The sequence below is a fragment of the Vipera berus genome (assembly GCF_964194415.1).
Source record: "Vipera berus genome assembly, chromosome: Z".
Taxonomy (NCBI): Eukaryota; Metazoa; Chordata; class Lepidosauria; order Squamata; family Viperidae; genus Vipera; species Vipera berus.
Window position 1 is genome coordinate 47,408,042 of NC_138205.1, and position 27,554 is coordinate 47,435,595.

At 41.1% G+C, this 27,554-nt stretch overlaps 1 protein-coding gene across 1 annotated transcript in view; it reads left to right on the forward strand.

Annotated features, from left to right (window-relative positions):
- Positions 1–27,554, forward strand: part of ADAM11 (ADAM metallopeptidase domain 11) — a gene marked incomplete at its 3' end in the record, with an annotated part of 96,815 nt that overhangs the window by 44,854 nt on the left and 24,407 nt on the right. Inside the window, exons 7-13 of the mRNA XM_081344316.1 lie at positions 3,212–3,281; positions 4,468–4,535; positions 7,432–7,506; positions 14,797–14,868; positions 23,101–23,267; positions 26,213–26,297; positions 26,908–26,998. Of these exons, the coding sequence (XP_081200442.1) occupies positions 3,212–3,281; positions 4,468–4,535; positions 7,432–7,506; positions 14,797–14,868; positions 23,101–23,267; positions 26,213–26,297; positions 26,908–26,998 (628 nt within the window). The remainder of the gene's footprint in view (positions 1–3,211; positions 3,282–4,467; positions 4,536–7,431; positions 7,507–14,796; positions 14,869–23,100; positions 23,268–26,212; positions 26,298–26,907; positions 26,999–27,554) is intronic.

The window sequence follows — 27,554 nt, forward strand, 5'->3', positions numbered from 1 at the left end:
ATGGTTTTCGGCGGGAAACCCAGTTTCGGTGGGAAACCTAGGGCCAACCCCATTGGCTGTCCACTTACCTGGCTGGGTATTTAAGGAGGCCAGGTAACCTTCAGTCCCGAGTTCACTACCCCCTTCCAATAAAGAGCTGAACTCACACACCGGCTGGCGTCTCTTCCTTGCGTCGGACCCACTACACAATACATGCTTGCATTTAGTGGGGGCATCCACAGACAACAGTACATCAAAGCTGTTAAAATGATGGCTGTGATAGTTGATCAGAGCTCCTCCGTTTTTTATGTGCAACAGCTTTAGCATTTAGGAACAAAGGTAGCTTAGTTGCTTTTCTATTAATACATAATCCTTAAAAGGGCTCTCTTGTAGGGACCGTGCCTTGGTCTAACTGAGACTGGAAATATAGCAAAGGAAAATATTCCCCCCCCCTCTGCTTTGTCCTATTTTCCCCACTGGAAATGGCTGTTAGCAACACACAAGGAGGGGATACTTTCCTAAGAGCTCACAATTCAAGAATACCAGTGTTAATTTGGATTGCCAACAAAGTTCTGTCTGTGGCAAAACAGAACACAAAATTGCTTTCTCCTTTGAACTGGGGCATTTCCAACCAAGTTGCCTCTCCTCCCTCCCTCCCTCCCTCCCTTCTTTCCTTCCCTGCTTTTTAAAAAAAAAAACTGCCGGAGGCTCTGAGCAGAGGTGGCAGCAGTTAGGCAGTGGTGGGCACATTTTGATCCCTCCCCCTGTCATTGCCTCTGCGTGGGTCTCAGCTCACCTTTCCCAGACCTGCAAATGTGTGTGTATGTGTGTGTGTGTGCATGTGCGCGCACACGCAAGGGCTGGAGGGGGAGTCACACCCCTAACAACCCACACCCTCAGCAGAGACATTCTGTGATGGCAGGCTGCAAATTAATGAAAGCTGGTTTTTTTTGAGTACTTGTTCTTTTTCTCAACGTGCCGCCGATTGCATTGTACCCTGTGCCGCTCAGCTCCCGCCCTGGGGGAAAGGGAAGCACTTCTCTTGCCTTTTTTCTTTCTCAATGGTCAGCAGGGATGGTCAGCAGGGATGCCGGGTGCTCGCCGCCTCCTCTTCGCGCACCTAGGGGATGGGGTGGCCTTTTCCCGCCAAAACCTCCTTTTATATCCTCTCCTCTCTCCCCCCTCCTCCTTTTCACTTCAGGGCACCTCCAGCTTCCAGAAGCACCGATCAGCTGGAGCCCGGCGCTGATCCTGGGGCTTCTGCTGAGCTCCAACAGCCCTGCAGCTCCAGCTGTCTCTCCCTCAGGCTTATGTGGTGGTGCTGCTGCTTCAGCTCATTCCTCTCCTCCCCCCCCCGCTATCAGTTTTCTAGGACAGTTGTGTATCACCTGCCAGGTGCCAAAGTACCACTGGTGATATGCGTACCACCAGTTGAAAAGCCCTGCACTAGAAAGCCCAGGTTAAATGCATTCAATCAGTACAGTACAAGCAGGCTGCACTCATAAGCTTGGTGGTGTAAAAAAACAACAAAGTTGTTGCTATTAGAGTGGAGGATATAAAGCTCCTTTTACTTTATGAGAACCTCTATGTGAAGCAGGGACAAATTGGTTTTTGCTCAGGACTTTAGAGTCAAGGTGAAGTACATTCTCACTGATAGAAAATGGCATGCCTATGAACTCTTCAGAGTGCTATCAGTGCAAATGAAAAAATTGCCTTTGACCAATTCTAGATATGGTAGCAATTGACCCAAAAATAAATCGGTTTAGGTGCTGCATACAGCATGATAGTATACCTCTGGAGACATCTTCTGAAGCAAGCCAAAGATACTATGTGGAACACAAATTACAAAAAAAAGTCTTCCATTGTTACCATGGCTATGTGGGACACTAGAATTGACCCTTATGTTTCACTTTTCAGCTCAACATTAGAGTGCAATGAACATAGTGTAGAGATTGGTACTGTGGTAGCAATTTATGTTATCTTTCCAAACAACACAAATTTGAAGAATTGAAGGCACTTTAAAAACAGAATCCTTTGGTGTGATTTTAAATTCCTGTTTGTTTGGACTACCAGTAGTATGAATATATTTACATGTAAACACATTTTCTTTAGGCCTTCAGATAGACATATGTGAGGGAAGAAGCTTGCTATCATGATCCTTCCTATTCTGTAATTAATTCATTCTACCTTCACAGATTGTCTGAAAAATTATCTTAATATAGACCCAAGAGTGAGGGGTCCTCGGTGCTCTCTGAGCTTTCTTGTTTTCTTGCAGACATTTCATTATCCTAACTAGGTAATGTCATTAGTGCTAGTAAGGTGTGCTGTTTGCTGTCTGTTTATATTTAAATTCTATAGAATAGAAGCTGTGTAAGGACTTTATTTAAACGTGCCCAAACTCAATGCAGCAATCCAGAACAGCAGAAAAAGGAAATGGAGCATCTATACAACACATCCCAAAAAAATGGATATCCACGTAACTTCATCAAAAAGTCCCTGACCACTCAACCCAATATAGCACAACCAACCCAAACCCTAAAAAGAATTACACTGCCATACATCAAGAATATTTCAGAAACCGCAGATAGACTACTTACTACAACCACATGGAATCATCGCAGCACATAAGCCAATTAAAGCCCTTTAAAATGTCCTAAGTAAACCCTTCATTTCAACCCTGAGCTACAAATATTCTCCATTGAGACTCAAGAGTGAATAAAATTGCAATGAGTGGCATGGTGGCCTAGTAGTGGAGACTTCTGCTTTGCATTCAGAAGGTTGAAAGTTCAGTCCTAGGTAGCGGCAGATGTTTCTCTCTAGGGTGCAAAGAAAAAAAGCTCAGCTCCATCCAGTCACCTAGACTCTAATTAAGGAATTATAGGGTCATAAAAAGGGAGTTTAGTGAATGAAATTGCACAATTATGACATGATATAGGCAGTGGTGGGATTCAGCTGGTTTGCACCGCTATTTTTTTGTTGCCCAAGCTCAGAATGGACTTCTAGAAGTGGCATCCACACAGACAACCAGTTGTTCACATATTTGAATCCCACCACTGGGATATAGGCAGCCTTCCTATCCATTAGTACAAAGGTAAAGGACTTTATGTAAATAACAGGATACTATGAACAGATCATTTTAATTAAACTGAACTGAATTAAGTCTTGCCTGATACCAATGTGTGTAAATACATGCTTCTTGTGGCAATATTTTTCTTTTTTAAATCTCCTATAGCAGGAGCCACTTCCTCACCAAATCTACCAGACACCAGTACCTCGCATGTCCCGTGGTTGCACAGAACCAGGTAAACAGGCCTTTCAACCAAGAGATGTTGTACCTTGTAATTTGGGAATTGGAGGAAATGAGTTTCCAGCTTTTATTTCTGCATTCCTTTAAATTTGTGGAATTCTGTTCTTACTATAGTCTCAATAAATTATACCTATAATAATGCAAATCTGCTCAATATTTCATTGCCAATCTTTCCCACTGGCTTATTTATTTGTTCCTTGGTGTGTTTTATTTTCACCTTTTTTTTCCTTTGGGGTGTACTTTAATTACTCCCTTGGTAATTAAAAAAGCATTAAAAAACCTAGATTAAACTTCCTAATAAAATAGATAGCATGATCATATAAGAACTGAAAACCTGTTTAAAGAAATGATAAAATTTTCAAGAGTGTGTTTCATAGTCTGAAAGAAGCCTCTGCATTTAAAGTGGAGAATAGATTTTATTTATTTATTTTATTTTATTATTTATTTTTATTTTTATTCAATTTATATAGCCATCCATCTCACATTTGTGACTCTGTAGTGTTTCAGTAGCCAGAGTGCTTTGACCTTGACAATAAATACAGTAGATTCAGTCTGAAATGTCTTTGAGTGCACAGTGATAGAGATTTCTCTTTGGAATTTGGAAAACTTGAGGGACAGACTCTTCTAGAAGATTTCTGTTAACTGAAATGAAGCCCTGCTTTGCATACACTGAGGCTCCGTGAAAGGAAATAGCTGATTATTTGTTGGCAGGATTTTTTCTTACCAAGGAAGGGAGATAGGTTTAGATGAGTACCTGTCTCAGGTACCCAATAGACCTGATATGAATAGCTCTGATATTGAGCTGTAATTTTTAAGACATGTTTTCTGAAAGGAAGATGACAACTATCTCTTGTGTTTTTACACTGTTTGAATAGAATGCAGCAAAAATATTTCTTCCAATAGGTGGTGAGTATTCAGATGATTTCTTCTCTCAGGCATCTCAACTGATACACATTGGAAGAAATTGTATCATAGATTGGTATCAGGTAGTTATGCTAGATATTTCAGTATGATTGTATTGGAATGGTACCATAAGATTATAAGTCAGTATATGTATACAGATTGCTATACTGTGCCTGATCACCTCTTTTGTCCCAGTTTAAATAATTGGAAATATGATTACCTATTTTTCCATATATGATATCCCTCTCCATTATGTAATATGTATTTTTTTCTTTCAGGGTGTTTATTTTCTGCACTGAACTACCACATTCCTCCTGGGCTTCCTAAATTGCGTCGACGAAGACAGGTAACTTTACTACATGATAGTAATAATCAATTTCAAAAACAGAAGTCCAAGAAGTCTTATAAATTTATTGTACCTGAAAAACAGAACAGAATTTTTAATGCATAAATTCCTAGCATCACCTATTATGTTGGAATGGTCCAGACTTTTCTCTACAATCTTTTTCTGCAATCAAGAATCAAGATCATGTGAAGTGTTAGTATCACTTTATAATGCCTTGGTAAGACCACACTTCAAATACTGCATCCAGTTTTGGTTGCCAAAACTGGAAGGAGTGCAGAGAAGAGCAACAAAGATGATTAGGGGGCTGAAGGCTAAAACATATGAAGAATACTTTCAGGAATTGGGTTGGTCTAGTCTAATGAAAAGAAGGACTAGGGGTGACATGAAAGCAAGTCTTTTAATATCTGAAAGGTTGTCACAAAGAAGAGGGGTTAACCTATTCTCCAAAGCACCTGAAGGCAGGACAAGAAGAAATGGATGGAAATGAATCAAAGAGAGAAGCAAACTAGAACTAAGGAAAAATTTCCTGAAAGTTAGAACAATTAATCAATGCAACTATTTGCCTCCAGAAATTGTGGGTGTCCCATCACTGAAGGTTTTAAGAAGAGATTTGGACAGCCATTTGTCCAGAATGGTATAGGGTCTCCTGCTTGAGCAGAGGGTTGGTCTAGAATAGCGGTCCCCAAACTTTCCACTTTTGCAGCCCAACTGGCATGTGGGGGGGCATATAAGTGGCAGGCACACGCATGCGCACAGCTCCATTGGTGTGAGCAGGGGGTGCCTGCACCCTCCACTCAAGTGAACGGAGCTTTGCATATGAGCGAGGGTGCTTGCGCTTACGCACAAAACTCCACTTGCATGTGTGAAAAGTGCTTGTACGCAAAGCTCCATTTCTGTGAATTGAGCTTTGCACGCAAGCGCCCTCTGGTCATGCAAGTGGAGCTTCACCCATGAGCATCAGCTCCCTTCAGTTGCACAAATAGAGCTTCATGCATGAGTGCTCATTCACCACTCACACCAGTGGAGCTTTATGCGCATGTCCATCACTCACGTGGGCCAGTTTGAAACAGGCTGCAGCCTGGTAGTGGACCTGGGGTTTGGGAACCCCTGGTTAGAAGACTTCCAAGATTCCTTCCAACTCTGTTACTCTGTTATCTTCATGAATTTGCTTCCCATTCAGTGTAGACCAGACATAAGTAGCATTAATACTTTACATACATGTCAGTCTAAACATCTCAGAGTCCCCATACTCAATGAACTGTAATAACATTCTGCGAATTTTTCAAAATATAGGAAAGAAAACATGTTGATCTCTTTCTCCCATGGAGGTAATACCATGCTAAGCAATCTACAGTATTAGTGGACATATATGCATTTCAAAGAAAGAGGAAATGTTTATAAGAACAGAAGTTGCTTATTTACCTTCAAGTTTTATAGGGACTGATAAATAATGCCTATCCAAACTAAGCACTGTTAATTGCAAAAGTCTTCAGTTGTCTCACTTAGCCCAGTTAGACTTACTGTATTTTCTGGCATATAAGACGACTTTTTAACCCATGAAAATCTTCTCAAAAGTCAGGGGTCGTCTTATACGCCAGGTGCTGAAACTTTAGGGACAGGGCTGGCTGGAAAACCTGGAGCGGATCTCCCATTTGGGAAAGCTTTAGAGTGAATTAGGGAAAGTTTAATCCACTTGCACTGTTTTATGTTTACATGTTTGATGACAAACAGCCTTATGTTTATAAGTGACAGTTTTCCTACTAAATACCTGCATGTCATAAGCATTTGAATTAAAATTACCATATTAAAATCAAATCTGATGTTTTTTAATTTTTATTTGGTGTGCGTTGGAAGAGGGGTAGTCTTATACGGTGAGTATAGCCCAAACCCTATAATTTAACAGGAAATGTAGGGGGTCATCTTATACGCCCAGTCGTCTTATATGCCGGAAAATACGGTATCTATTCTTTTAAATAGATAGTCCAAAGCAGGTTAACTTCTCTTCCCCTACATTTTTGTATATTTTTAAGGGTGCTGGTCTCGAAACCAGGAGACTCTAAGTTCTAGCCCTGCTTTAACCATGAAAAAACAGCTGGGTGATTGCTTTGAGTTGCTTATGAAGTAATAAAGGCAAGATAGAAATCTAATAAATAAGATAAACAAATTAGATCTTGGTTTATTTCACTTGAAAACATTATTGGGGAAAAAATAGCTATACTATTTTGGGATTGTAGTTAAATTTTTAATTTTAGAATAACAAATGGCAGCTAGATAAGTTCTCACATTCCAAGCAGCAAGGCTTGCAGGTGCACTATAGCTCCATGTTTAATGTGTTGGATTTAAACTGGGAAAATCTAGGTTCAAATCCACTCTCAGGTCATTAAGTATGTGAAGTTAGTCCCATCTTAGCTCAACCTATCTCACAGAGTTAGTCTATGGATAGAATGTATGCTTGAGTTCTCAGAGGAAAGATAGAACAGAAACAATGAAATAATAAAATATTAATTACACTGATATTGCATAATTGTTATTGAAAAGAGAGGTATGTTTGGGTTAGCTTTGTCTGATTATATACAACGTCTTGAAGTTTTATAGCATTTCACAGCTTAGAAAGCTGCTTTTTGTATAATATATCAACTTTCTCCAACTGCCCTTCAGGTGTGTTTCTCTTAATTCTTAACAATTTGCAGGAATTAAGGAAGCTAGCACTAGGTTGTGGAAGACTGGTGAATTCCAAACTTCGGATTGAGCTTCCTTACTATAAAATGTAAGGAGAAGGAATATGGAAACTTATAGAGACCTGTATATAAAATATGTTCCTGTGCATGAATGGGGAGGCCCTTCTTAGAGCAGGAGTTACCAGTGTAAATGTGTCTTTTTCTTTTTCCCATCCCAGGTTCACCGAAGTCACCGGACTGTCCACAGTGAGACCAAATTCATTGAATTGATAATTGTTAATGACCACCAACTGGTGAGTACTGATAATGGCCTAGAAAGACAAATATAGATGGGTTTGCTGTTGCAGATCCTTTTAAAATGCTTTGTGGAGAGAAGCAAATGAATTGCCTGCCAAGATTGTTTCTTTGAACAATTTGGCAAACAATGATCAGAGCATTTTTCCTTTCAGTCTCTTAAGTGTGATTTCTTTTCTTTTTTAAAAATTGGTCAGTATATCCTCTGTCAAGATCTCTTCCATAATGCCTTTCTCAATTCAGATAAACTGTCCATCAACTGAGCTTGCTGGATCAATATAATTACATTGTCAGCATGACCAGCGTAGATTTGTAAAGTACTGTCAAAGCTTTCCAAGCCTATTGTGTCTTGCATTGGTAATTTGTTTCTTTGTTTTGTTGCAGTTCTTACTCTTGTTTAGTGCTTTGCATTCAGAGCAGAGTTACTAATGAATCCCTGGTAATTGCTCTTAAATAGACAATTCAAAATTGGGATAGAGGTCTTTAATTTATGATTTAATTATTTTCTTTTCATTTTTAAAATGCAAAATGATGTTATGACTTCCCTATCCAGTTCAAATAACAACAATGAAATAATATGTATAATGAAAGGTTCTTTCTCAATATTTAATAGAGACTGACAAATTGAAGTCCATTAAGTGACGGTTCATCAATAATGTTATTAATCTGAATTCTTTATGACTTTATGGATCTCCCATATAGACAATGATGAAATATTTATTTATTAAATATATATGCCTCCATGTCACTATCAAAGTGATTAAGTTCAAATGGTTTGACATTGCCTTTGTCCAAGTTATTATTATGACTTCCCAATATAGACTATATCCTTGGCCTATCTTACTGAATTAATTAGTAATTAATTAAATAAATATACTACCTGAAAATACTTGAACTGAAAACTAGACTGAAAAATTTAAAAATATCTGAAAGAAGATATTTCTATATCTTTGCCTTGAAAACAACATTGATATGTCCCCAAAGTTGTCAACATCCAAGCACGATTTGGTTTTTTATCAACATCGGTTGAACGTGACTCAAACAAAACTTCTTTATTTTGAGCAAAAAGTTTTTTCAGACCACAAAACCAGTCAGAAACTTTGGATCAGTGCTTGAACACTTGTTCAGCTAAAGATGTGCTTTGTTAGAGAAGGTGATTTGGCTAGAAAATCTTGGAATTACTGAGTTGAAGGGAGTCAATAACCTGATTCTCTACAGGGGGCTACCCTTGAAATATATTCAGAAACTATAATTGATACTGAACAAAGCGGCACAGACAGTTCTAGAGGCTCTTGGGTGGGCCATCTAACACCACCATTTGAAAGTTGCACTGGTTGCAGTCTGCTTTTGAATCCAGTTCAAGGAGCTGGTTATCATTTTCAAAGCCCTTTATGGCCTGGCTCCAGAGGGATTGGCCTATCCAGCAGAAGAGGCCTACTTCAGTCTCTATCTACCAAAGAATTTACGGTTGGTGGGGTCCAGGAAAAAAGCCTTTGTGATCCCTGTTGTGTAGCAGGTTCTTTGACACAGGAATGAAGATGAGGCAATTGAGTTCAGGAAAACTCATGGTTTATTGCTTGCAAGATCTGAACAGAGAATTGGGCTGTAACTAGCTGCAATATATAGTCTAGCCCCTAGGTGGCAGCCAAAAGGTTTGAAGCAACCATTGCCACTTAGGGACAGCCAATAGCAGCACTGGAGACTTGTAATCTGGGTTACTGGAGAGCCGTTAGCTGCTCCAGCAACCCATGTGGTATTACCATTGAGCCCAATACATAACACCCCTCCCATCTTAGATGACAATATTGTGACACAATTTAGTCTTAATACAATTATCAAGATTCATTATCAAAACAATCCTAAATAATAGTAATAGAAAATAAACCCATATAGGTTACAAGGTTAACTTACAGCACCTGAATGAATAGGCTTCATTGACAGCACACTAGACAGTTAACATCATAACTCCCAGTTTCTGTAGTACAGTGGCAAGTTGCAGTACAACAGTACATCTTTATTTTACAACGTAATCAGCAAGATATGAAGGAGGCTTGTGTGCCCTAGTGGAATGTCTTGGAATTTCAGTCACTTTGTGGTCTACCAGCTTACCCAGTGGGCTGGGTAGACCCATGTCCCTTGTTGCTCCTGAGTCAAGGGAATTAGATGCTCTCTGGCTGGCCTCTCCAGATTGGCCCACCCCAGAGTCAGACTGATCAGCAGAGTAGGCACAGTGGTTGCTGAAGTCCGGTTGGCTTGCTCCTTCAGGGGATCCATGTTGCATTCCTGGACTCCCCACTTCTCCATCTGGTTCCTCATTGGTTATGAAGGAAAAGTCCTGAGAGTCCAAGTGAGGACTAGCTTGGCTGCAAGTTTGAGGACCTTGGGAGGGATCTATGATGCAGTCCTCACTTAGTGGCCATTCTGGAAACTGTTTTGAGTTGATCAATGTGGCATCTGACAACTCGCCCTCCCTCCAGCCCCTCTTCATAAGATAGGGGCCCAGATGCTTTGGTAATTTTACCAGGAACCCACAGATTCCCATGACCATAGTTCCTGGCCCAAACCCAATCGCCCATTTGCAGCCCCCTAGGGGGTTTTGGTTGAGATGCTTCTGCTGCCACTCTGTCTGGATGCAACCTGTCCAGTTTAGTGATCAATTGCCTCTCCCAACGCAGTTCTGCAGGACTTTTGCCTGTGCATGGTGTAGAATGTGCAGGGTGTAGAATGTGCAGGGTGTAGAATGCTGGCAGAGTAGAAAATCTGCCAATCTGTGATGCTAGTCACCTGTTACAATGCGCTTGAGTGATTCCTTTGTTGTCCTCACCATGCGTTCAGCTTGACCATTAGAAGACGGATGAAAGGGCACAGACATTGCATGTCTGATGAGATTTGCTCTAAGGAAGGCCTGAAATTCAGCAGCAGTTAATTGGGCCCCATTGTCTGAAACTAAGACATCTGGCAACCCATGTGTGGCAAAGTGTTTTCTCAGCACCTGGATGGTCCTAGCAGTAGTCATGTTAGGGACTGGAATTACTTCCAGCCATTTGGAGTGGCTATCCACCACTATGAGAAAGAACTGGCCCTGAAAGGTCCCAGTGTAGTCTATGTGAATTCTAGACCAGGGAGTGTGCGTTTCCTCCCACCTGTGAACTGGAGCCTGTGGCATTTCAGGCCTAGATTGCTGGCATGTATAACAACCATGGACTTGTGCCTCAATGTCCTTGTCAAGGCCAGGCCACCAAAGGTAGCTTCTTGCTAAAGCTTTCATTCTGACAATGCCTGGATGGCCTTCATGTAATGATTGTAAGACCGTGTCTCTTAGGGAAGAGGGAATTATGACTGTGTTTCCCCATAAAATGCACTCTTTGTGGGCAGAAAGCTCATGTCTTCTGACAAAATAATTCTGAAATTCAGAACCTGGGCTTTTATCCAACCACCCCGTGTATACCCATGAAAGTACTCTACTAAGTGTATCTGTAGCTGTTTCAGCACCAATGTCCCCAGCATGGAGGGGAAATTCAGGCAGGTCCTGTATGGACAGAATTCTGGCAACAGGAGCTGGATCTGATTCCATTAGTGGCAGTGGTAGTCTGCTGAGGCCATCAGCATGGCCCATTTCTTTGCCTGTTATGTGAATCAATTTAAAATTGTATGCAGAAGGAAAAATAGACCATCTCAACATTCTTGAGGACAGTATGTGGGGGGTTTGTTTGTCTGTTGTGAAAAGTCCCAACAGTGGCTTGTGGTCTATAAACATCGTTAAGTCCCTGCCATATAAATAGTCATGGAATTTTTTAATTCCAGCAACAATGGCTACGGCCTCTTTGTCAATCTGAGCATAGTTGCGCTCAGCAGAGGACAACGTCCTTGAGTAGAATGCTATAAGAACCTGTGTTCCATTCTTTTCTAAGTGACTTAAAACTGCCCCCACCCCATAGGAAGATGCATCACATGCAAGACATACTGATTTAGACTCTTTGTAATGAGTTACAGTGGACTTTTCTGACAATAGTGCTTTTAAGTCCTGGAAACTTTTTTCATGTAAATTAGTCCATTTCCATGGAGCTTTCTTATCTAAAAGCCTGTGCAAAGGCTCTGCTAATGCTGCCTTATGAGGTAGAAAGGTGTGATAGAAGTTAAGGAGAACCAAGAATGTTTGTAGCTCCTCTTTGGATTTGGGCCTAGGAGCCATTTTAATGGCCTTCACTTTAGATTCAGCAGGGTGAATGCCGTTAGCATCAATTCTGAATCCCAAGAATTCTGTTGAAGGAACCCCAATATTACACTTGCTCTTTTTTAATTTGAGGCCTGCTTCACGAAGTCTCTGTAAAACAGCTCTGAGCCTGCTGGGTAACACTTCTGGGGATTCCCCAGCAATAAGAACATCATCAAAATAAGGGCAGACGCCCTGAATGCCCTTAAGTGTGCGTTCCATTATTCCCTGGAAAATGCCTGGGGCAACACTGACTCCAAACTATAAGCGTTTTACTTTGAAAGCCCCCATGTGAGTCACGATTGTCTGAGCTGCAGCTGTGGCCTCATCAACCGGCAATTGCTGATAGGCCTGTGCTAAATCAAGTTTAGCAAAAATAGTACCCCCTTGCAAGGAGGCTAAAATGTGGTTGACCACTGGAACTGGGTATGCGTGTTGCTTGAGGGCTTTATTTAGAGTGCATTTACAATCAGCACAAATGTGAATTTCCCCATTGGCTTTAAGTGGGGTGACTATAGGAATTTCCCATTCCCCCCCCATCAACTGGCTGTAAAATGCCCTGTTCTACAAGCTTGTCAAGTTCAGAATCAATTTTATGTTTTAAGGCAAAGGGGACCCTCCGAGACTTAAACCTAATTGGAACTATGTTGGGGTCTAGCTTGAATGAGATAGGTGGGCCTGTGTATGTTCCTAGGACAGAATCAAAAGTGTCAGCATAGTCCTCACATACTGATGAGAGGTTTGCATTTGTGTCCGGTTGATACCAGTAATCTGAATACCTAAGGCATCAAACCAATTGAGTCCAATGAGACTCGTTCTCTGGCCCCCTACTACTATGACATCCAGGTGCCCATAAAACCCCTTAAATTTTACAGTCAAGGTGGCTTCTCCCTTAACTTTAACTTGAGCATTTTGAAAGTCAGTTAGAATTATGTCTGAAGGCCTCACTTTGGCCCAATTGTTACTGCGCCTATACACGAAATTAAAAGTGTCTTGAGAAATAATGGAGACTGCAGAGCCAGAGTCCAATTCCATTTTACAAGAAACTCCTTGTAGCTCTACCAGGAGTCTGAGTTTAGGTTTGAGGGGGCATCGGGCCCCAGTGCGGCACATGCTTCTACGGCTTCTGAAAATCCCCACACTAACCGGACCCTGGGCCCCAGTACCTCTCCTAGTCGGTTCTTCTGACTAGTGTTTGGTTGGCCGGTCCCTCTGGCGGGCTCTGCAAACCACTGTGATGTGGCCTGTCTGGCCATAGGCTCTGTATGTGGCTGACAGGAATCTGCAATCGGTGCGAAAATGGCTGCCGCCGCACCCTTTACATCTAGGTAAGAGAACTGCCTTGTAAGTGTTCTCTTGCTGCTGGCTGTTGCGGTGTTGCTCGTTGGGCTGCTTTTGAAGTTTGTTGATTTCTGGTTCTTCCTCCTCAGAGGACTCTTCGGTGCGTTTGGTGTCCTACTGGTGGACTGTTTCTTCATGCTTTGTTGTTTTGGTGGGCTAGACTGCTTGAATTTCACCCCTGGCGGCTTCGTCGGCCAAAACTTTGTCTTGTGCTTCTGAAAAGGTTAAATTTGGTCTGGCAAAGAGTCTTTGTTGAAGCGTTCGGTTCCATAGGCCGCAAACGAGCCAATCTCGTAGTCTCTCTTCTAAGTTCAAAAATTTGCAAAGGCATGTGGCCTGCCTAAGGCCCACGATGAATTCTGAAGCTGATTCACTGGGTTGCTCCACTCTCTGGTCAAACTTGAAATGCCAGGCCATTTCAGACATCTTGGGCTGGAAATATTCAGTTAACTTCTTCCTGAGGTCCGCGTAAGAGACCGATTCCATTGGCGTCAGAGCGAAGAGGTTCTCAGCCAAATCAAAGGTTGCTGGGCCACAGAGGCAGAGTAGCGTTGCGGCCTTGAGGCCTTCTTCTGCGATTTGGTTTGACTGGAGGTAGTTTTCTACCTGGGACAAATAAGATGGCCATTCTTCTGGATGCTTCACATTGAATTCTCGAAGTCTTCCGACCTTTGGCATTTTGTTTCTTGCTGGTTCCTGCGATTTCTTCCGATTGTGCTTCCCAGGCTCAGGGAATGAGTCCGCGGAGCACGAGGTTGCTAATGTAGCTTGCTAGCCGACCTTGAGGGAGGGGGGGGAATGCCTTTTCCCTCCGGTGTGCGCTGCCTTCCCTTCTAAGACTTCAGCTCTGTTTCAGGGAAGCAGGATCCCTCCTTCGTCACCAGTGTTGTGTAGTGGGTTCTTTGGCGCAGGAATGAAGATGAGGCAAGTGAGTTCAGGAAAACTCATGGTTTATTGCTTGCAAGATCTGAACTGAGAATTGGGTTGTAACTAGCCCCAATATATATAGTCTAGCCCCTAGGTGGTAGCCAATAGGTTTGAAGCAACCATTGCCGCCTAGGGACAGCCAATAGCAGCACTGGAGACTTGTAGTCTGGGTTGCTGGAGAGCCATTAGCTGCTCCAGCAACTCATGTGGTATTACCATTATGTATTACCAATACATAACAATCCCTGTCCTTTGGAATATTCTCCTACCAGAGTTGAGGTCAGCCTCCACCCTCCTGGCCTTTTCAGAGAGCTTTAAAATTTGGCTTTGCTGGGGGACCTGATAGGGATGCCTTATGCTGGCTGTGGCTGAATATCTCCACTCCTGTGTTGCCTGTCCTGTTGATTTTTAACCTTTGTTTATTTTTTATTAATTTTAGTCATTTAATATGATCTTTTTAACATTTTGTAAGTTTCCCAGAGTTGCTGTAACAATGAAATGGTGGCATATGAATCTAATAAATAAATAATAAATTCAGTACAAGTTTCAGGAAATATTATTTACATGGATTTATTTCTGTGTGAACATGATAAAGGTTTATGGCTAAGAAGATAGGCATTTCAAAAATGTACTGATGTGTTAAGAGTGAAATTGACCTTAGGGCTATTTTTTTAAGTTGGGGGAAGTCACTTCATGAACAAAGAGGTAGAGAAGGGGAAGTCCCTCACTAGACTGCTTCAGCCTCAGGTTTAATCAGATGCTGAGTAAATTTCCTGAAACTATTTTTTCTGTATCTATTCTGTTCCAGTTTGAGCAAATGCGCCGCTCAGTTAGCCTTACCAGCAACTTTGCAAAGTCTGTGGTAAATCTTGCTGATGTGGTGAGTGTGGAGTACATTGCAGTTTCCTGCAAACATTACATGCAAAAATAAGGTGAGGATGAATCAAGGGAAAATCTGGCCCTATACAAAGGATTTCATGGTGGGTCCCTTCTACAGGCCATCATCAGGTACAAATAAGTGACCTAGTCTATTGAGTTCTAGAATCATTTTCACATATATTTGATCTTAAATCCTAGCATCTCATTTCCACAGCACTCTACAGCTAAATGTGTAAGCACACATGAACATATTGTCTTTCAAGTATCCACAATTATTTTTAGACAATGATTCCCTATCAGATTTTTTCATACTTAGTACATGCCAATATACTTGGGAAACATGGAAGTGTACAACCAACATGATTAAACAGTTAAATATTTCCCAATAATGCTGCTTGAGAACAAATTCTCCATGTCTTATATTGTGAGGAATACCGGTAATAATAATTCCTCTAATGAGGAATTACTACAAAAATCAAATTTAGAACATCTGTTGAGAACTCTGAATGAACGTTGAATGCAGATTGTTGGTGAAATCTTATGTATACCTAAAGACCAGCATTCAAATATTGTACTATGTTGGATATCTCCTGGAGGAAAGAGGAAATGAGGCCAGCCTCAGAAAACTTAAAGAAGATCTTAAGATTATTAAGGTCCCTAGGGAGATGCCAAAGAGGCTGCGAATGATTAAAAACCACTGCAAAACATAAGGTGTTCTGCACAGGACCTGCTGCTGCTGCTGATGACATGCCAAAGAACAACTGTCTTAATTTTCATAATTAGCTCAAGAAATTCAAATTTAATTGGTCAAATATATGGAGCAAAGTTTTTCACTTATTTTTATACCCTATACTCACTCACCCCTTCATGGATTACTGCCTTGTCGTGGCGAAGGGGCTTGCGTAATTCAATGAAGCTATGAGCTATGCCGTGCAGGGCCACCCAAGACGGACAGGTCATAGCTGAGAGTTCTGACAAAACGTGATCCACTGGAGAAGGAAATGGCAACCCACTCCAGTATCTTTGCCATGAAAACCCTATGGACAGTACCAAAAGGCAAAACGATATGACGCTGGAAGATGAGCCCCTCAGGTCGGAAGGCGTCCAATATGCTACTGGGGAAGAGCAGAGGGCTAGTACTAGTAGCGCCAGAAAGAATGAAGCGACTGGGCCAAAGCCGAAAGGACGCTCAGCTGTGGATATGTCTGGTGGTGAAAGGAAAGTCCGATGCTGTAAAGATTTTTTCTCCATAGGAACCTGGAATGTAAGATCCATGAATCAAGGAAAGCTGGACGTGGTCAAACAAGAGATGACAAGACTGAACATCGACATCTTAGGTATCAGCGAACTAAAATGGACAGGAATGGGTGAATTTAATTCAGATGACCATCAGGTATACTACTGCGGGCAAGAATCCCTCAGAAGAAATGGAGTAGCCTTCATAGTCAATAAAAGAGTAGGAAAATCAATACTGGGATACAATCCTCAAAATGACAGAATGATCTCAGTTCGAATCCAAGGCAAACCATTCAATATCACAGTAGTCCAAGTCTATGCCCCAACCACCAGTGCTGAAGAGGATGAAATTGACCGGTTCTATGAAGCCCTACAGCACCTTATAGAAGTAACACCAAAAAATGATGTCCTTATCATCATGGGGGATTGGAATGCTAAAGTAGGAAGCCAAAAGATAACTGGAATAACAGGCAAGTTTGGCCTTGGAGTACAAAATGAAGCAGGGCACAGGCTGATAGAATTTTGTCAAGAGAATACGATGGTCATAGCAAACACTCTTTTCCAACAACCCAAGAGACGGCTCTACACATGGACATCACCAGACGGTCAACACAGAAATCAGATTGACTATATGCTCTGCAGCCAAAGATGGAGAAGCTCTATACAGTCGGTAAAAACAAGACCAGGAGCTGACTGTGGCTCAGACCATGAGCTTCTCCTTGCAAAGTTTAGGCTTAAACTGAAGAAAGTAGGGAAAAGCACTAGGCCACTCAGGTATGAATTAAATCATATCCCTGTTGAATATACAGTAGAGGTGACAAATAGATTTAAGGAATTAGATCTGATAGACAGAGTGCCTGAAGAACTATGGACAGAGGTTCGCGACATTGTACAACAGGTAGCAACCAAAACCATCCCAAAGAAAAAGAAATGCAAGAAAGCAAAATGGCTGTCTGAGGAAGCTTTGCAAATAGCTGAGGAAAGGAGGGAAGCGAAAGGCAAGGGAGAAAAACATAGATATGCCCAATTGAATGCAGAATTCCAGAGAATAGCTAGAAGAGATAAGAATGCCTTCTTAAATGAACAGTGCAAAGAAATAGAAGAAAACAATAGAATAGGGAGGACCAGAGATCTTTTCAAGAAAATTGGAGAGATGAAGGGAACGTTTAATGCAAAAATGGGCATGATAAAGGACCAAAATGGCAGGGACCTAACAGAGGCAGAAGAGATTAAGAAGAGGTGGCAAAATTACACAGAAGAACTATACAAGAATGAGCTTAACGTCCCAGATAATCACAATGATGTGGTCACTGACCTCGAGCCAGACATCCTAGAATGTGAGGTGAAGTGGGCCTTAGAAAAGCTGAGCAACAACAAAGCTAGTGGAGGTGATAGTATTCCAGCTGAGCTATTCAAAATCTTAAAAGACAGTGCAGTAAAAGTGCTACACTCAATTTGCCAGCAAATTTGGAAAACTCAACAGTGGCCACAGGATTGGAAAAGATCAGTTTACATTCCAATTCCAAAGAAAGGCAGTGCCAAAGAATGTTCAAACTACCGCACCATTGCACTCATTTCTCATGCTAGTAAAGTCATGCTTAAAATCCTACAAGCTAGACTTCAGCAGTATGTGGATCGAGAACTACCAGAAGTACAGGCAGGATTTCGAAGAGGCAGAGGAACTAGAGATCAAATTGCCAACATACGCTGGATCATGGAGAAAGCTAGGGAGTTCCAGAAAAACATCTACTTCTGCTTCATTGACTATGCTAAAGCCTTTGATTGTGTGGATCATAACAAACTGTGGCAAGTTCTTAAAGAGATGGGAGTACCAGACCATCTTATTTGTCTCTTGAGAAACCTATATGCGGGTCAAGAAGCAACAGTGAGAACTGGACACGGAACCACTGATTGGTTCAAAATTGGGAAAGGAGTCCGGCAAGGCTGTATACTGTCGCCCTGCCTATTTAACTTATATGCAGAGCACATCATGAGAAAGGCAGGGCTAGATGAATCAAAAGTTGGAATTAAGATTGCCGGAAGAAATATCAACAACCTAAGATATGCAGATGATACCACTCTAATGGCAGAAAGTGAAGAAGAACTAAAGAGCCTCTTGTTGCGGGTGAAGAAGGAGAGTGCAAAAGTTGGGCTGAAACTTAACATTAAGAAAACCAAGATCATGGCATCTGGCCCTCTCAATTCCTGGCAAATAGATGGGGAAGAAATGGAGGTAGTGACAGATTTTGTTTTCCTGGGCTCCAAGATCACTGCAGATGGGGACTGTAGCCAAGAAATTAAAAGACGCTTGCTCCTGGGGAGGAAAGCCATGGCAAATCTAGACAGCACACTAAAAAGCAGAGACATCACCCTGTCAACAAAAGTGCGTATAGTCAAGGCTATGGTCTTCCCAGTTGCAATGTATGGCAGTGAAAGTTGGACCATAAGAAAGGCTGAGCGCCAAAGAATTGAGGCCTTTGAACTATGGTGCTGGAGAAGACTCCTGCGAGTCCCTTGGACTGCAAGGCGATCAAACCGGTCAGTCCTAGAGGAGATCAATCCTGACTGCTCTTTAGAAGGCCAGATCATGAAGCTAAAACTCAAATACTTTGGCCACCTAATGAGAAGGAAGGACTCACTGGAGAAGAGCCTAATGCTGGGAAAGATCGAGGGCAATAGAAGAAGGGGACGACAGAGAATGAGGTGGCTGGATGGAGTCACTGAAGCAGTAGGTGTGAGCTTAAATGGACTCCAGAAGATGGTAGAAGACAGGAAGGCCTGGAGGAATGTTGTCCATAGGGTCGCGATGGGTCGGACACGACTTCGCAGCTAACAACAACATACTCACTCATCTTTTTGTTAAATTAGTAAACAGTTTAAAGAAAGAGTTATAGACAAGGAGAGATAAAACGAGTTAAATGAGTGAAAGGGTAAGTAAGCAAAATAGTAAGATACAAATAAATAAACAAGATTAAATTGTCTTGAGACTACAGTTCTTTCATAAAATATTAATTATTAAATTACAAAATGCACCAGGTTTTTTTTAAAAAAAGTAAGAATAACTTTTAAGCTTTAAGCTAACAATAATGGTACAGCATAAATCACTAATTAAAATTATAAGCTATAATAGGTTGGATCTAATTTCCCAAATAAGACATTATGCATAGAAAAACCCACATTTTATATGCTTTTTGTTGGAAAAGCTCTTTGATTCCTTGTATGAAAAAATGGCTAGCCAAATTGTCAGAGTGTACTTTGATGGAGAAGGAAATGGCAACCCACTCCAGTATCTTTGCCATGAAAACCCCATGGACAGTACCAAAAGGCAAAATGATATGATGCTGGAAGATGAGCCCCTCAGGTCGGAAGGCGTCCAATATGCTACTGGGGAAGAGCAGAGGGCTAGTACTAGTAGCGCCAGAAAAAATGAAGCGACTGGGCCAAAGCTGAAAGGATGCTCAGCTGTGGATGTATCTGGTGGTGAAAGGAAAGTCCGATGCTGTAACGATTTTTTCTCCATAGGAACCTGGAATGTAAGATCCATGAATCAAGGCAAGCTAGACTTGGTCAAACAAGAGATGACAAGACTGAACATCGACATCTTAGGAATCAGCGAACTAAAATGGACAGGAATGGGTGAATTTAATTCAGATGACCATCAGGTATACTACTGCGGGCAAGAATCCCTCAGAAGAAATGGAGTAGCCTTCATAGTCAATAAAAGAGTAGGAAAAGCAATACTGGGATACAATCCCCAAAATGACAGAATGATCTCAGTTCAAATCCAAGGCAAACCATTCAATATCACAGTAGTCCAAGTCTATGCCCCAACTACCGGTGCTGAAGAGGATGAAATTCACCGGTTCTATGAAGCCCTACAGCACCTTATAGAACTAACACCAAAAAATGATATGCTTATCATCATGGGGGATTGGAATGCTAAAGTAGGAAGCCAAAAGATAACTGGAATAACAGGCAAGTTTGGCCTTGGAGTACAAAATGAAGCAGGGCACAGGATGATAGAATTTTGTCAAGAGAATACGATGGTCATAGCAAACACTCACCGCCCTGAGTCCTTCGGGAGAAGGGCGGTATACAAATATAATAAACTTAAACTTAAACTTAAAACTCTTTTCCAACAACCCAAGAGACGGCTCTACATATGGACATCACCAGACTGTCAACACAGAAATCAGATTGACTATATGCTCTGCAGTCAAAGATGGAGAAGCTCTATACAGTCAGTAAAAACAAGACGAGGAGCTGACTGTGGCTCAGACCATGAGCTTCTCATTGCAAAGTTTAGGCTTAAACTGAAGAAAGTAGGGAAAAGCACTAGGCCAGTCAGGTATGAATTAAATCATATCCCTGTAGAGGTGACAAATAGATTTAAGGAATTAGATCTGATAGACAGAGTGCCTGAAGAACTATGGACAGAGGTTCGCAACATTGTACAAGAGGTAGCAACTAAAACCATCCCAAAGAAAAAGAAATGCAAGAAAGCAAAATGGCTGTCTGAGGAAGCTTTGCAAATAGCTGAGGAAAGGAGGGAAGTGAAAGGCAAGGGAGAAAAAGAAAGATCCGCCCAATTGAATGCAGAATTCCAGAGAATAGCTAGAAGAGATAAGAATGCCTTCTTAAATGAACAGTGCAAAGAAATAGAAGAAAACAATAGAATAGGGAGGACCAGAGATCTCTTCAAGAAAATTAGAGAGATGAAAAATGGGCATGATAAAGGAGCAAAATGGCAGGGACCTAATAGAGGCAGAAGAGATTAAGAAGAGGTGGCAAAATTACACAGAAGAACTATACAAGAATAAGCTTAATGTCCCAGATAACCACTATGAGGTGGTCACTGACCTTGTGCCAGCTATCCTAGAATGTGAAGTGAAGTGGGCCTTAGAAAAGCTGAGCAATAACAAAGCTAGTGGAGGTGACAGTATTCCAGCTGAGCTATTCAAATCTTAAAAGACAATGCAGTAAAAGTGCTACAATCAATTTGTCAGCAAATTTGGAAAACTCAACAGTGGCCACAGGATTGGAAAAGGTCAGTTTACATTCCAATTCCAAAGAAAGGTAGTGCCAAAGAATGTTCAAACTTTCGCACCATTGCACTCATTTCTCATGCTAGTAAAGTTATGCTTAAAATCCTACAAGCTAGACTCCAGCAGTATGTGGATCGAGAACTACCAGAAGTACAGGCAGGATTTCGAAGAGGCAGAGGAACTAGAGATCAAATTGCCAACATACGCTGGATCATGGAGAAAGCTAGGGAGTTCCAGAAAAACCTCTACTTCTGCTTCATTGACTATGCTAAAGCCTTTGATTGTGTGGATCACAACAAATTGTGACAAGTTCTTAAAGAGATGGGAGTACCAGACCATCTTATTTGTCTCTTGAGAAACCTATATGCAGGTCAAGAAGCAACAGTGAGAACTGGACACGGAACCACTGCTTGGTTCAATATTGGGAAAGGAGTCCGGCAAGGCTGTATACTGTCGCCCTGCCTATTTAACTTATATGCAGAGCACATCATGAGAAAGGCAGGGCTAGATGAATCAAAAGTTGTAATTAAGATTGCTGGGAGAAATATCAACAACCTAAGATATGCAGATGATACCACTCTAATGGCAGCAAGTGAAGAAGAACTAAAGAGCCTCTTGTTGCTGGTGAAGAAGGAGAGTGCAAAAGTTCGCTTGAAACTTAACATTAAGAAAACCAAGATCATGGCATTCGGCCCTCTCAATTCCTGGCCAATAATTGGGGAAGAAATGGAGGTAGTGACAGATTTTATTTTCCTGGGCTCCAAGATCACTGCAGATGGGGACTGTAGCCAAGAAATTAAAAGACGCTTGCTCCTCGGGAGGAAAGCCATGGCAAATCTAGACAGCACACTAAAAAGCAGAGACATCACCCTGTCAACAAAGGTGCATATAGTCAAGGCTATGGTCTTCCCAGTTGCAATGTATGGCTGTGAAAGTTGGACCATAAGAAAGGCTGAGTGCCAAAGAATTGAGGCTTTTGAACTATGGTGCTGGAGAAGATTCCTGCGAGTCCCTTGGACTGCAAGGCGATCAAACCGGTCAGTCTTAGAGGAGATCAACCCTGACTGCTCTTTAGAAGGCCAGATCCTGAAGTTGAAACTCAAATACTTTGGCCACCTAATGAGAAGGAAGGACTCACTGGAGAAGAGCCTAATGCTGGGAAAGATTGAGGGCAATAGAAGAAGGGGACGACAGAGAATGAGTTGGCTGGATGGAGTCACTGAAGCAGTAGGTGTGAGCTTAAATGGACTTAAGAAGATGGTAGAGGACAGGAAGGCCATGAATAACATTGTCCATGGGGTCGCGATGGGTTGGACACGACTTCGCAGCTAACAACAACAACTTTGATGTCTAGAATAACTTTGTATTTTTTAAAAAATAAGTTTATTAAAATTTATTTCTTAAATTTAAATATTTAGACTTACTCTTAACAACGTTATTCAAGATTTTTTCTTTCTCTGTTTCCAATGAGAAGCATATAATTTCCTTGCAGCAGCTAATATATACAAAACTAATTTGGTATGCTTTGAAGGATTGTATGATTTAGTAAAATTTAATACAAATGTCCCAAGTTGCAACAGGAATTCAACTTTTATAATTTGTGTAATTTTAATGGGAATTATTTTCTAAATATGTTGAGTTTTCAGTATTACTGTCAAATATGAAACAATACTTCAGTCTCATCTTATTTTCAACATTTTAGTAAATGAGAGAAATAATATGTCAATAATAAACAACAATTATAATGTTATAATATTCGGAACAATTTTAATCTTTTTCTACTAAAAGTAGATATGAAAATAAATTGTGGGAAGGAAATAAACTATTTTAGTTTTCATTTGACTTATAGGGTACATTTGGAAAACTGTGGTTCTTTGGAAAATAGGAAGCATATCTCATGTATGGAAGATGAAAGGCCCCACCTTTATAAAAATATCTATGTTTGGTCACAGATTTTTAAGGAGCAGTTGAACACTCGTATTGTGTTGGTTGCCATGGAGACATGGGCATCGGGGGATAAGATCCAGACCGATGAAGATTCCCTAGAGACATTGAGAGAATTTATGAAATATCGCCAAGAATCTCTTCCTGAACACAGTGATGCTGCCCATCTTTTCTCGTGAGTTTTAAATGGGAATGTGGTCACTTTTATGCTAGAAAGATGCAAAATTAACTATTATAGTTCTATTATAGTAAGAATAGGCTGAAGTAGGGATGTTAGAGATGTTCATAAGAGATGTTAAGAAAATCTATGTATGCAATGAAACTTTTACTGAGCAAGCCTATATAATAGATCTCCTGGTATTATAGCAAATGAAATGCAGCTTTCTATTATATGTGCACTTCCATTTATATTCCTTTTTAGACATTTAGGATAACATAGAGACATTCTTTGCTATTGAAGAATATTAACTAATATAGTAGAAATAAGATGTTGGCACAAAAAGAAAATGTCAGATTTTTTTATATAGGTAGCCTTCATTCAGTGACTGCTTCGTTTAGTAACTGTTAACACTTAGCACTTAGACTTATATACTGCTTTATGATGCTTTACATCATTCCCTAAGCAGTTTACAGTCAGAATATTGCCCCCAACAATCTGGGTCTTCAGTTTACTGATCTTGGAAGGATGGAAGGATGGTAATGAAAAAGGGACTTTATAACCAATAATTTGCATTTGCAGCCTTTGACTGAGTTGCTGGTCCCATTTGAGGTCACTAAATAAGGACTACATGTACTAGATAATAACTGCATTACTTGTTAAAATTACATAAGAGGCACCCTGGTATATCTAATTAGTATACCACTAAATTTAATTCGTTCTAGCAAGCATGGTTTTCAAAATAACAGTTGCTTTTGACTCGTGATTAAAATGCATAGATTAAACAACAAGTTTGAATTAATATAGGTACAGAATTAAGAATTAAGATACAATCACTTAAATATGGTCAGCTGCAGCTGCCAAAAAAGCCAACACAGTTCTGCATTAACAGAGGGATAGAATCAAAATCATGTGAAATGTTAATACCACTTTAAAATGCCTTGATAAGTCCATGCTTAGAATACTGCATCCAATTTTGGTCACCATGGTATAAAACAGTTGTTGAGACTCTAGAAAGAATACAGAGAAGAGCAACAAAGACATGATAGCAGTGTTCCAATATCTCAGGGGTTGCCACAAAGAAGAGGGAGTCAAGCTATTTGCCAAAGCAATTGATGGCAGGACAAGAAGCAATGGATGGAAACAAATCCAGGAGAGAGACTACCTAGAAGAAATTTCCTGACAGTTAGAACAATTAGTGAGTGGAACACCTTGCCTCCAAAAGTTATGAATGCTTCAACCCTGGAAATTTTTAAGAAGAGATTGGACAGCCATTTGCCTGAAATGATATAGGGTTTTCTGCCTGAGCAGGGGTTTGGACCAGAAAACCTCCAAGGTCCCTTCCGACTCTTATGTCCCTGCTCCATATTTCTATTCTATTCTATTCTATTCTATTCTATTCTATTCTATTCTATTCTATTCTATTCTATTCTATTCTATTCTATTCTATTCTATTCTATTCTATTCTATTCTATTCTATTCTATTCTATTCTATTCTATTCTATTCTATTCTATTCCAGCATATAAAATTCGGCACAGCAATATCCATTTGGACTTAGTGCTAAAATCAGAGTTTCTAACTGAAATTGTAATAGCTTTGTCCTGGAACATTGCTAGGAAGTGTTCATACATGAACATGCCTCCCATCTCCTCTGTAGTTAACTAGAATTAATGAGCCCATATTTATCATAATGAGGAACAAAGATAACAGGCTGATGCAAAGAAATGAATTCCCTAACCAGTCTATACTCTTGCCCTATTTCGACAGTTTTCATTTCAGTTGTAGGTTTAGTAAGTGAATGCCAAGAGGACATGGCTTCAGGGTGAGGTATCATCAATATGCTGATGATACCCAGCTTTTCATCTCCACCCCGAACCAACCTAGTGATGCCCTCTATGTGATGTCCCGTTGCCTGGAAGCGGTACAGATTTGGATGGGAAAGAACAGGCTCCGGCTCAACCCGGCCAAGACTGAGTGGCTTTCCATACCGGCATCTCGTTTAGTCCAAGAGGTTCCATCTTTGGTTATAGGAGGAGAGATGTTACCTCCCGTTGATAGAGCACGTAATCTAAGCGTCCTCCTGGATTCACAACTCAGTTTTGAAGAACATATTGGAGTCGTGGCTAGGGGGGCATTTGCCCAGGTTCGCCTGGTATGCCAGTTGCGCCCCTTTCTGGACCGAGATGCCCTACGTACAGTCACCCACACACTTGTTACCTCCCGTATAGATTACTGCAATGCTCTCTACATGGGGCTGCCCTTGAAGACCACCCAGAGGCTTCAGCTGGTGCACAGTGCGGCCGTGCGGATAGTGATGGGAGCACCCCGATACTCCCATATTACAACCCTCCTGCGTGAGCTGCATTGGTTACCGGTTGTCCTCCGGGTGAGATTTAAGGTGCTGGTACTTACCTTTAAAGCCCTACATGGCTTAGGCCCGGGATACTTGCAGGACCATCTGCTGCTGGGAACGACTTCCCATTGCCCAGTACGCTCACACAGAGAAGGCCTCCTCAGGGTACCGTCGGCTAGACAATGTCAGCTGGCGACCCCCAGGGGGAGAGCCTTCTCTGTGGGAGCGCCAGCCCTATGGAACCAGCTCCCCCCTGAGCTTTGGATGGCCCCAGATCTCCAGTCCTTTCGCCACGGCCTCAAAACACTCCTTTTCCACCTGGCTGACCTGGACTGACAGGGATTTTAATTATGTTTTTAATTTTTAACTCTAATTTTTAATTTATTTTAATTTTAAATTTTATTTATTCTGCAGGGGCCTTTAATTTTTATTTTTATTTTAACTTCTGTATTTATTGTATGTTATTGTTGTTAGCCGCCCTGAGTCCTTCGGGAGATAGGGCGGCATATAAGTCCCAATAATAAATAAATAAATAAAAACATCTAGCAGGTCAAGGCTATCTAGCATTTCCTTCATCTGCATAGTGAATCTTCCTTCTTACTCTCCCAGAGGGCACACTTTTAGAAGCAGCCGCAGTGGTACAGCTTATGTTGGAGGGATCTGCTCAGTTCCTAGAGGCGGAGGTGTGAATGAGGTGAGTGGGGTTATGATCACTGGAACTGGAGTTTAAAGGTACAGAATTAAAGCCTGTATGCTCTTCCAACCCTATCAAATTTGTCTGTTTAAAAATCTCAAGCTCATTTAGATTTCTCTTCTCATCTTGCAACTCCTGAGGCTTTGAAAATCCATTTCCCAAGCTTGTGAGATGCTAGTCTTCTGCCCTTTAAAACCCTTTCAGAATACCTACTTTCAGCGAAGCCTTGAAGATTTCCACACTCTAACTGAACTAATACCTATGGTTTTTGTCACTACATTTACTGACATACACCCCTTATGCTTTCTGCTCACCCCTCTTTTTTTGCCTTCAGTCAACTAAATTTATATGTAACATCCTTAGGTAGTATCTCTCTTGTTTTTTTATATGATTCTACAAAGAAGCCGATGTACTGATAGGGCTCTTTACATGTCAATCATAGCCAGGATTTCATTGTTCTATGGAGAGAGAGGAAGGGTGGGGTGGAGTAGTTACCGTGGGGCCTGTGAATAATCTGGGAAAGATCTGCCTTCAAAAAATTAACATTTTTATGATAGCTGATCACTCCATATTCAGCCTACCCAATAACTTGTTGTCCTCCTTCCCAAAGTATGGTACCGTTGGAGCCATGGCAGTAACATTAGCCCAGACCTTGGGTCAAAACATTGGTATGATGTGGAACAAGCACCGTGCTTCTGCAGGTAAGTAACTGTGTGATGAGCCAAGTGGAGAAAATGACCTGAATAATGAGAATCTGAAACGTGCTTAGTCCAGTGGTTCTCAACCTTTTCTTCATCACAAACCTGCTTTAAATACGTTTTGTGGCTATGGACCATGGCTATAGACTTCCAAGACTTAACTCAAGATTTAAATCATAACATTTATTCAAGCCTATGATGACATTGCAGCCCCCCTAGATTGAGAACCACTGATTGAGCCAAACAATAATTATGAGGCTATGGTTTGCCTAAAAGAATTGGTTTTAAAGAGATCTGGAGCCCAACAGGCATTTTTATTATGATAGATTGAAGAACTATTCCATTCTCAAGATTGGTCTCCTGTTCTGTAGAAACTTGAAAAGGTAATTTTTAGGTTTCCAGTTTAGTACTCCATTAACAATGTTGGCTCTACTCCGTTGTCTATGTTGGCTATACCAAAGATGATATTTTTCATGCATCATGAACATTTTAGTGTAACAGTCTCAGATTAGGGATTACTTTGTTCTGGTTTCCAATTTGGCAATCTCTACTGTAAAAG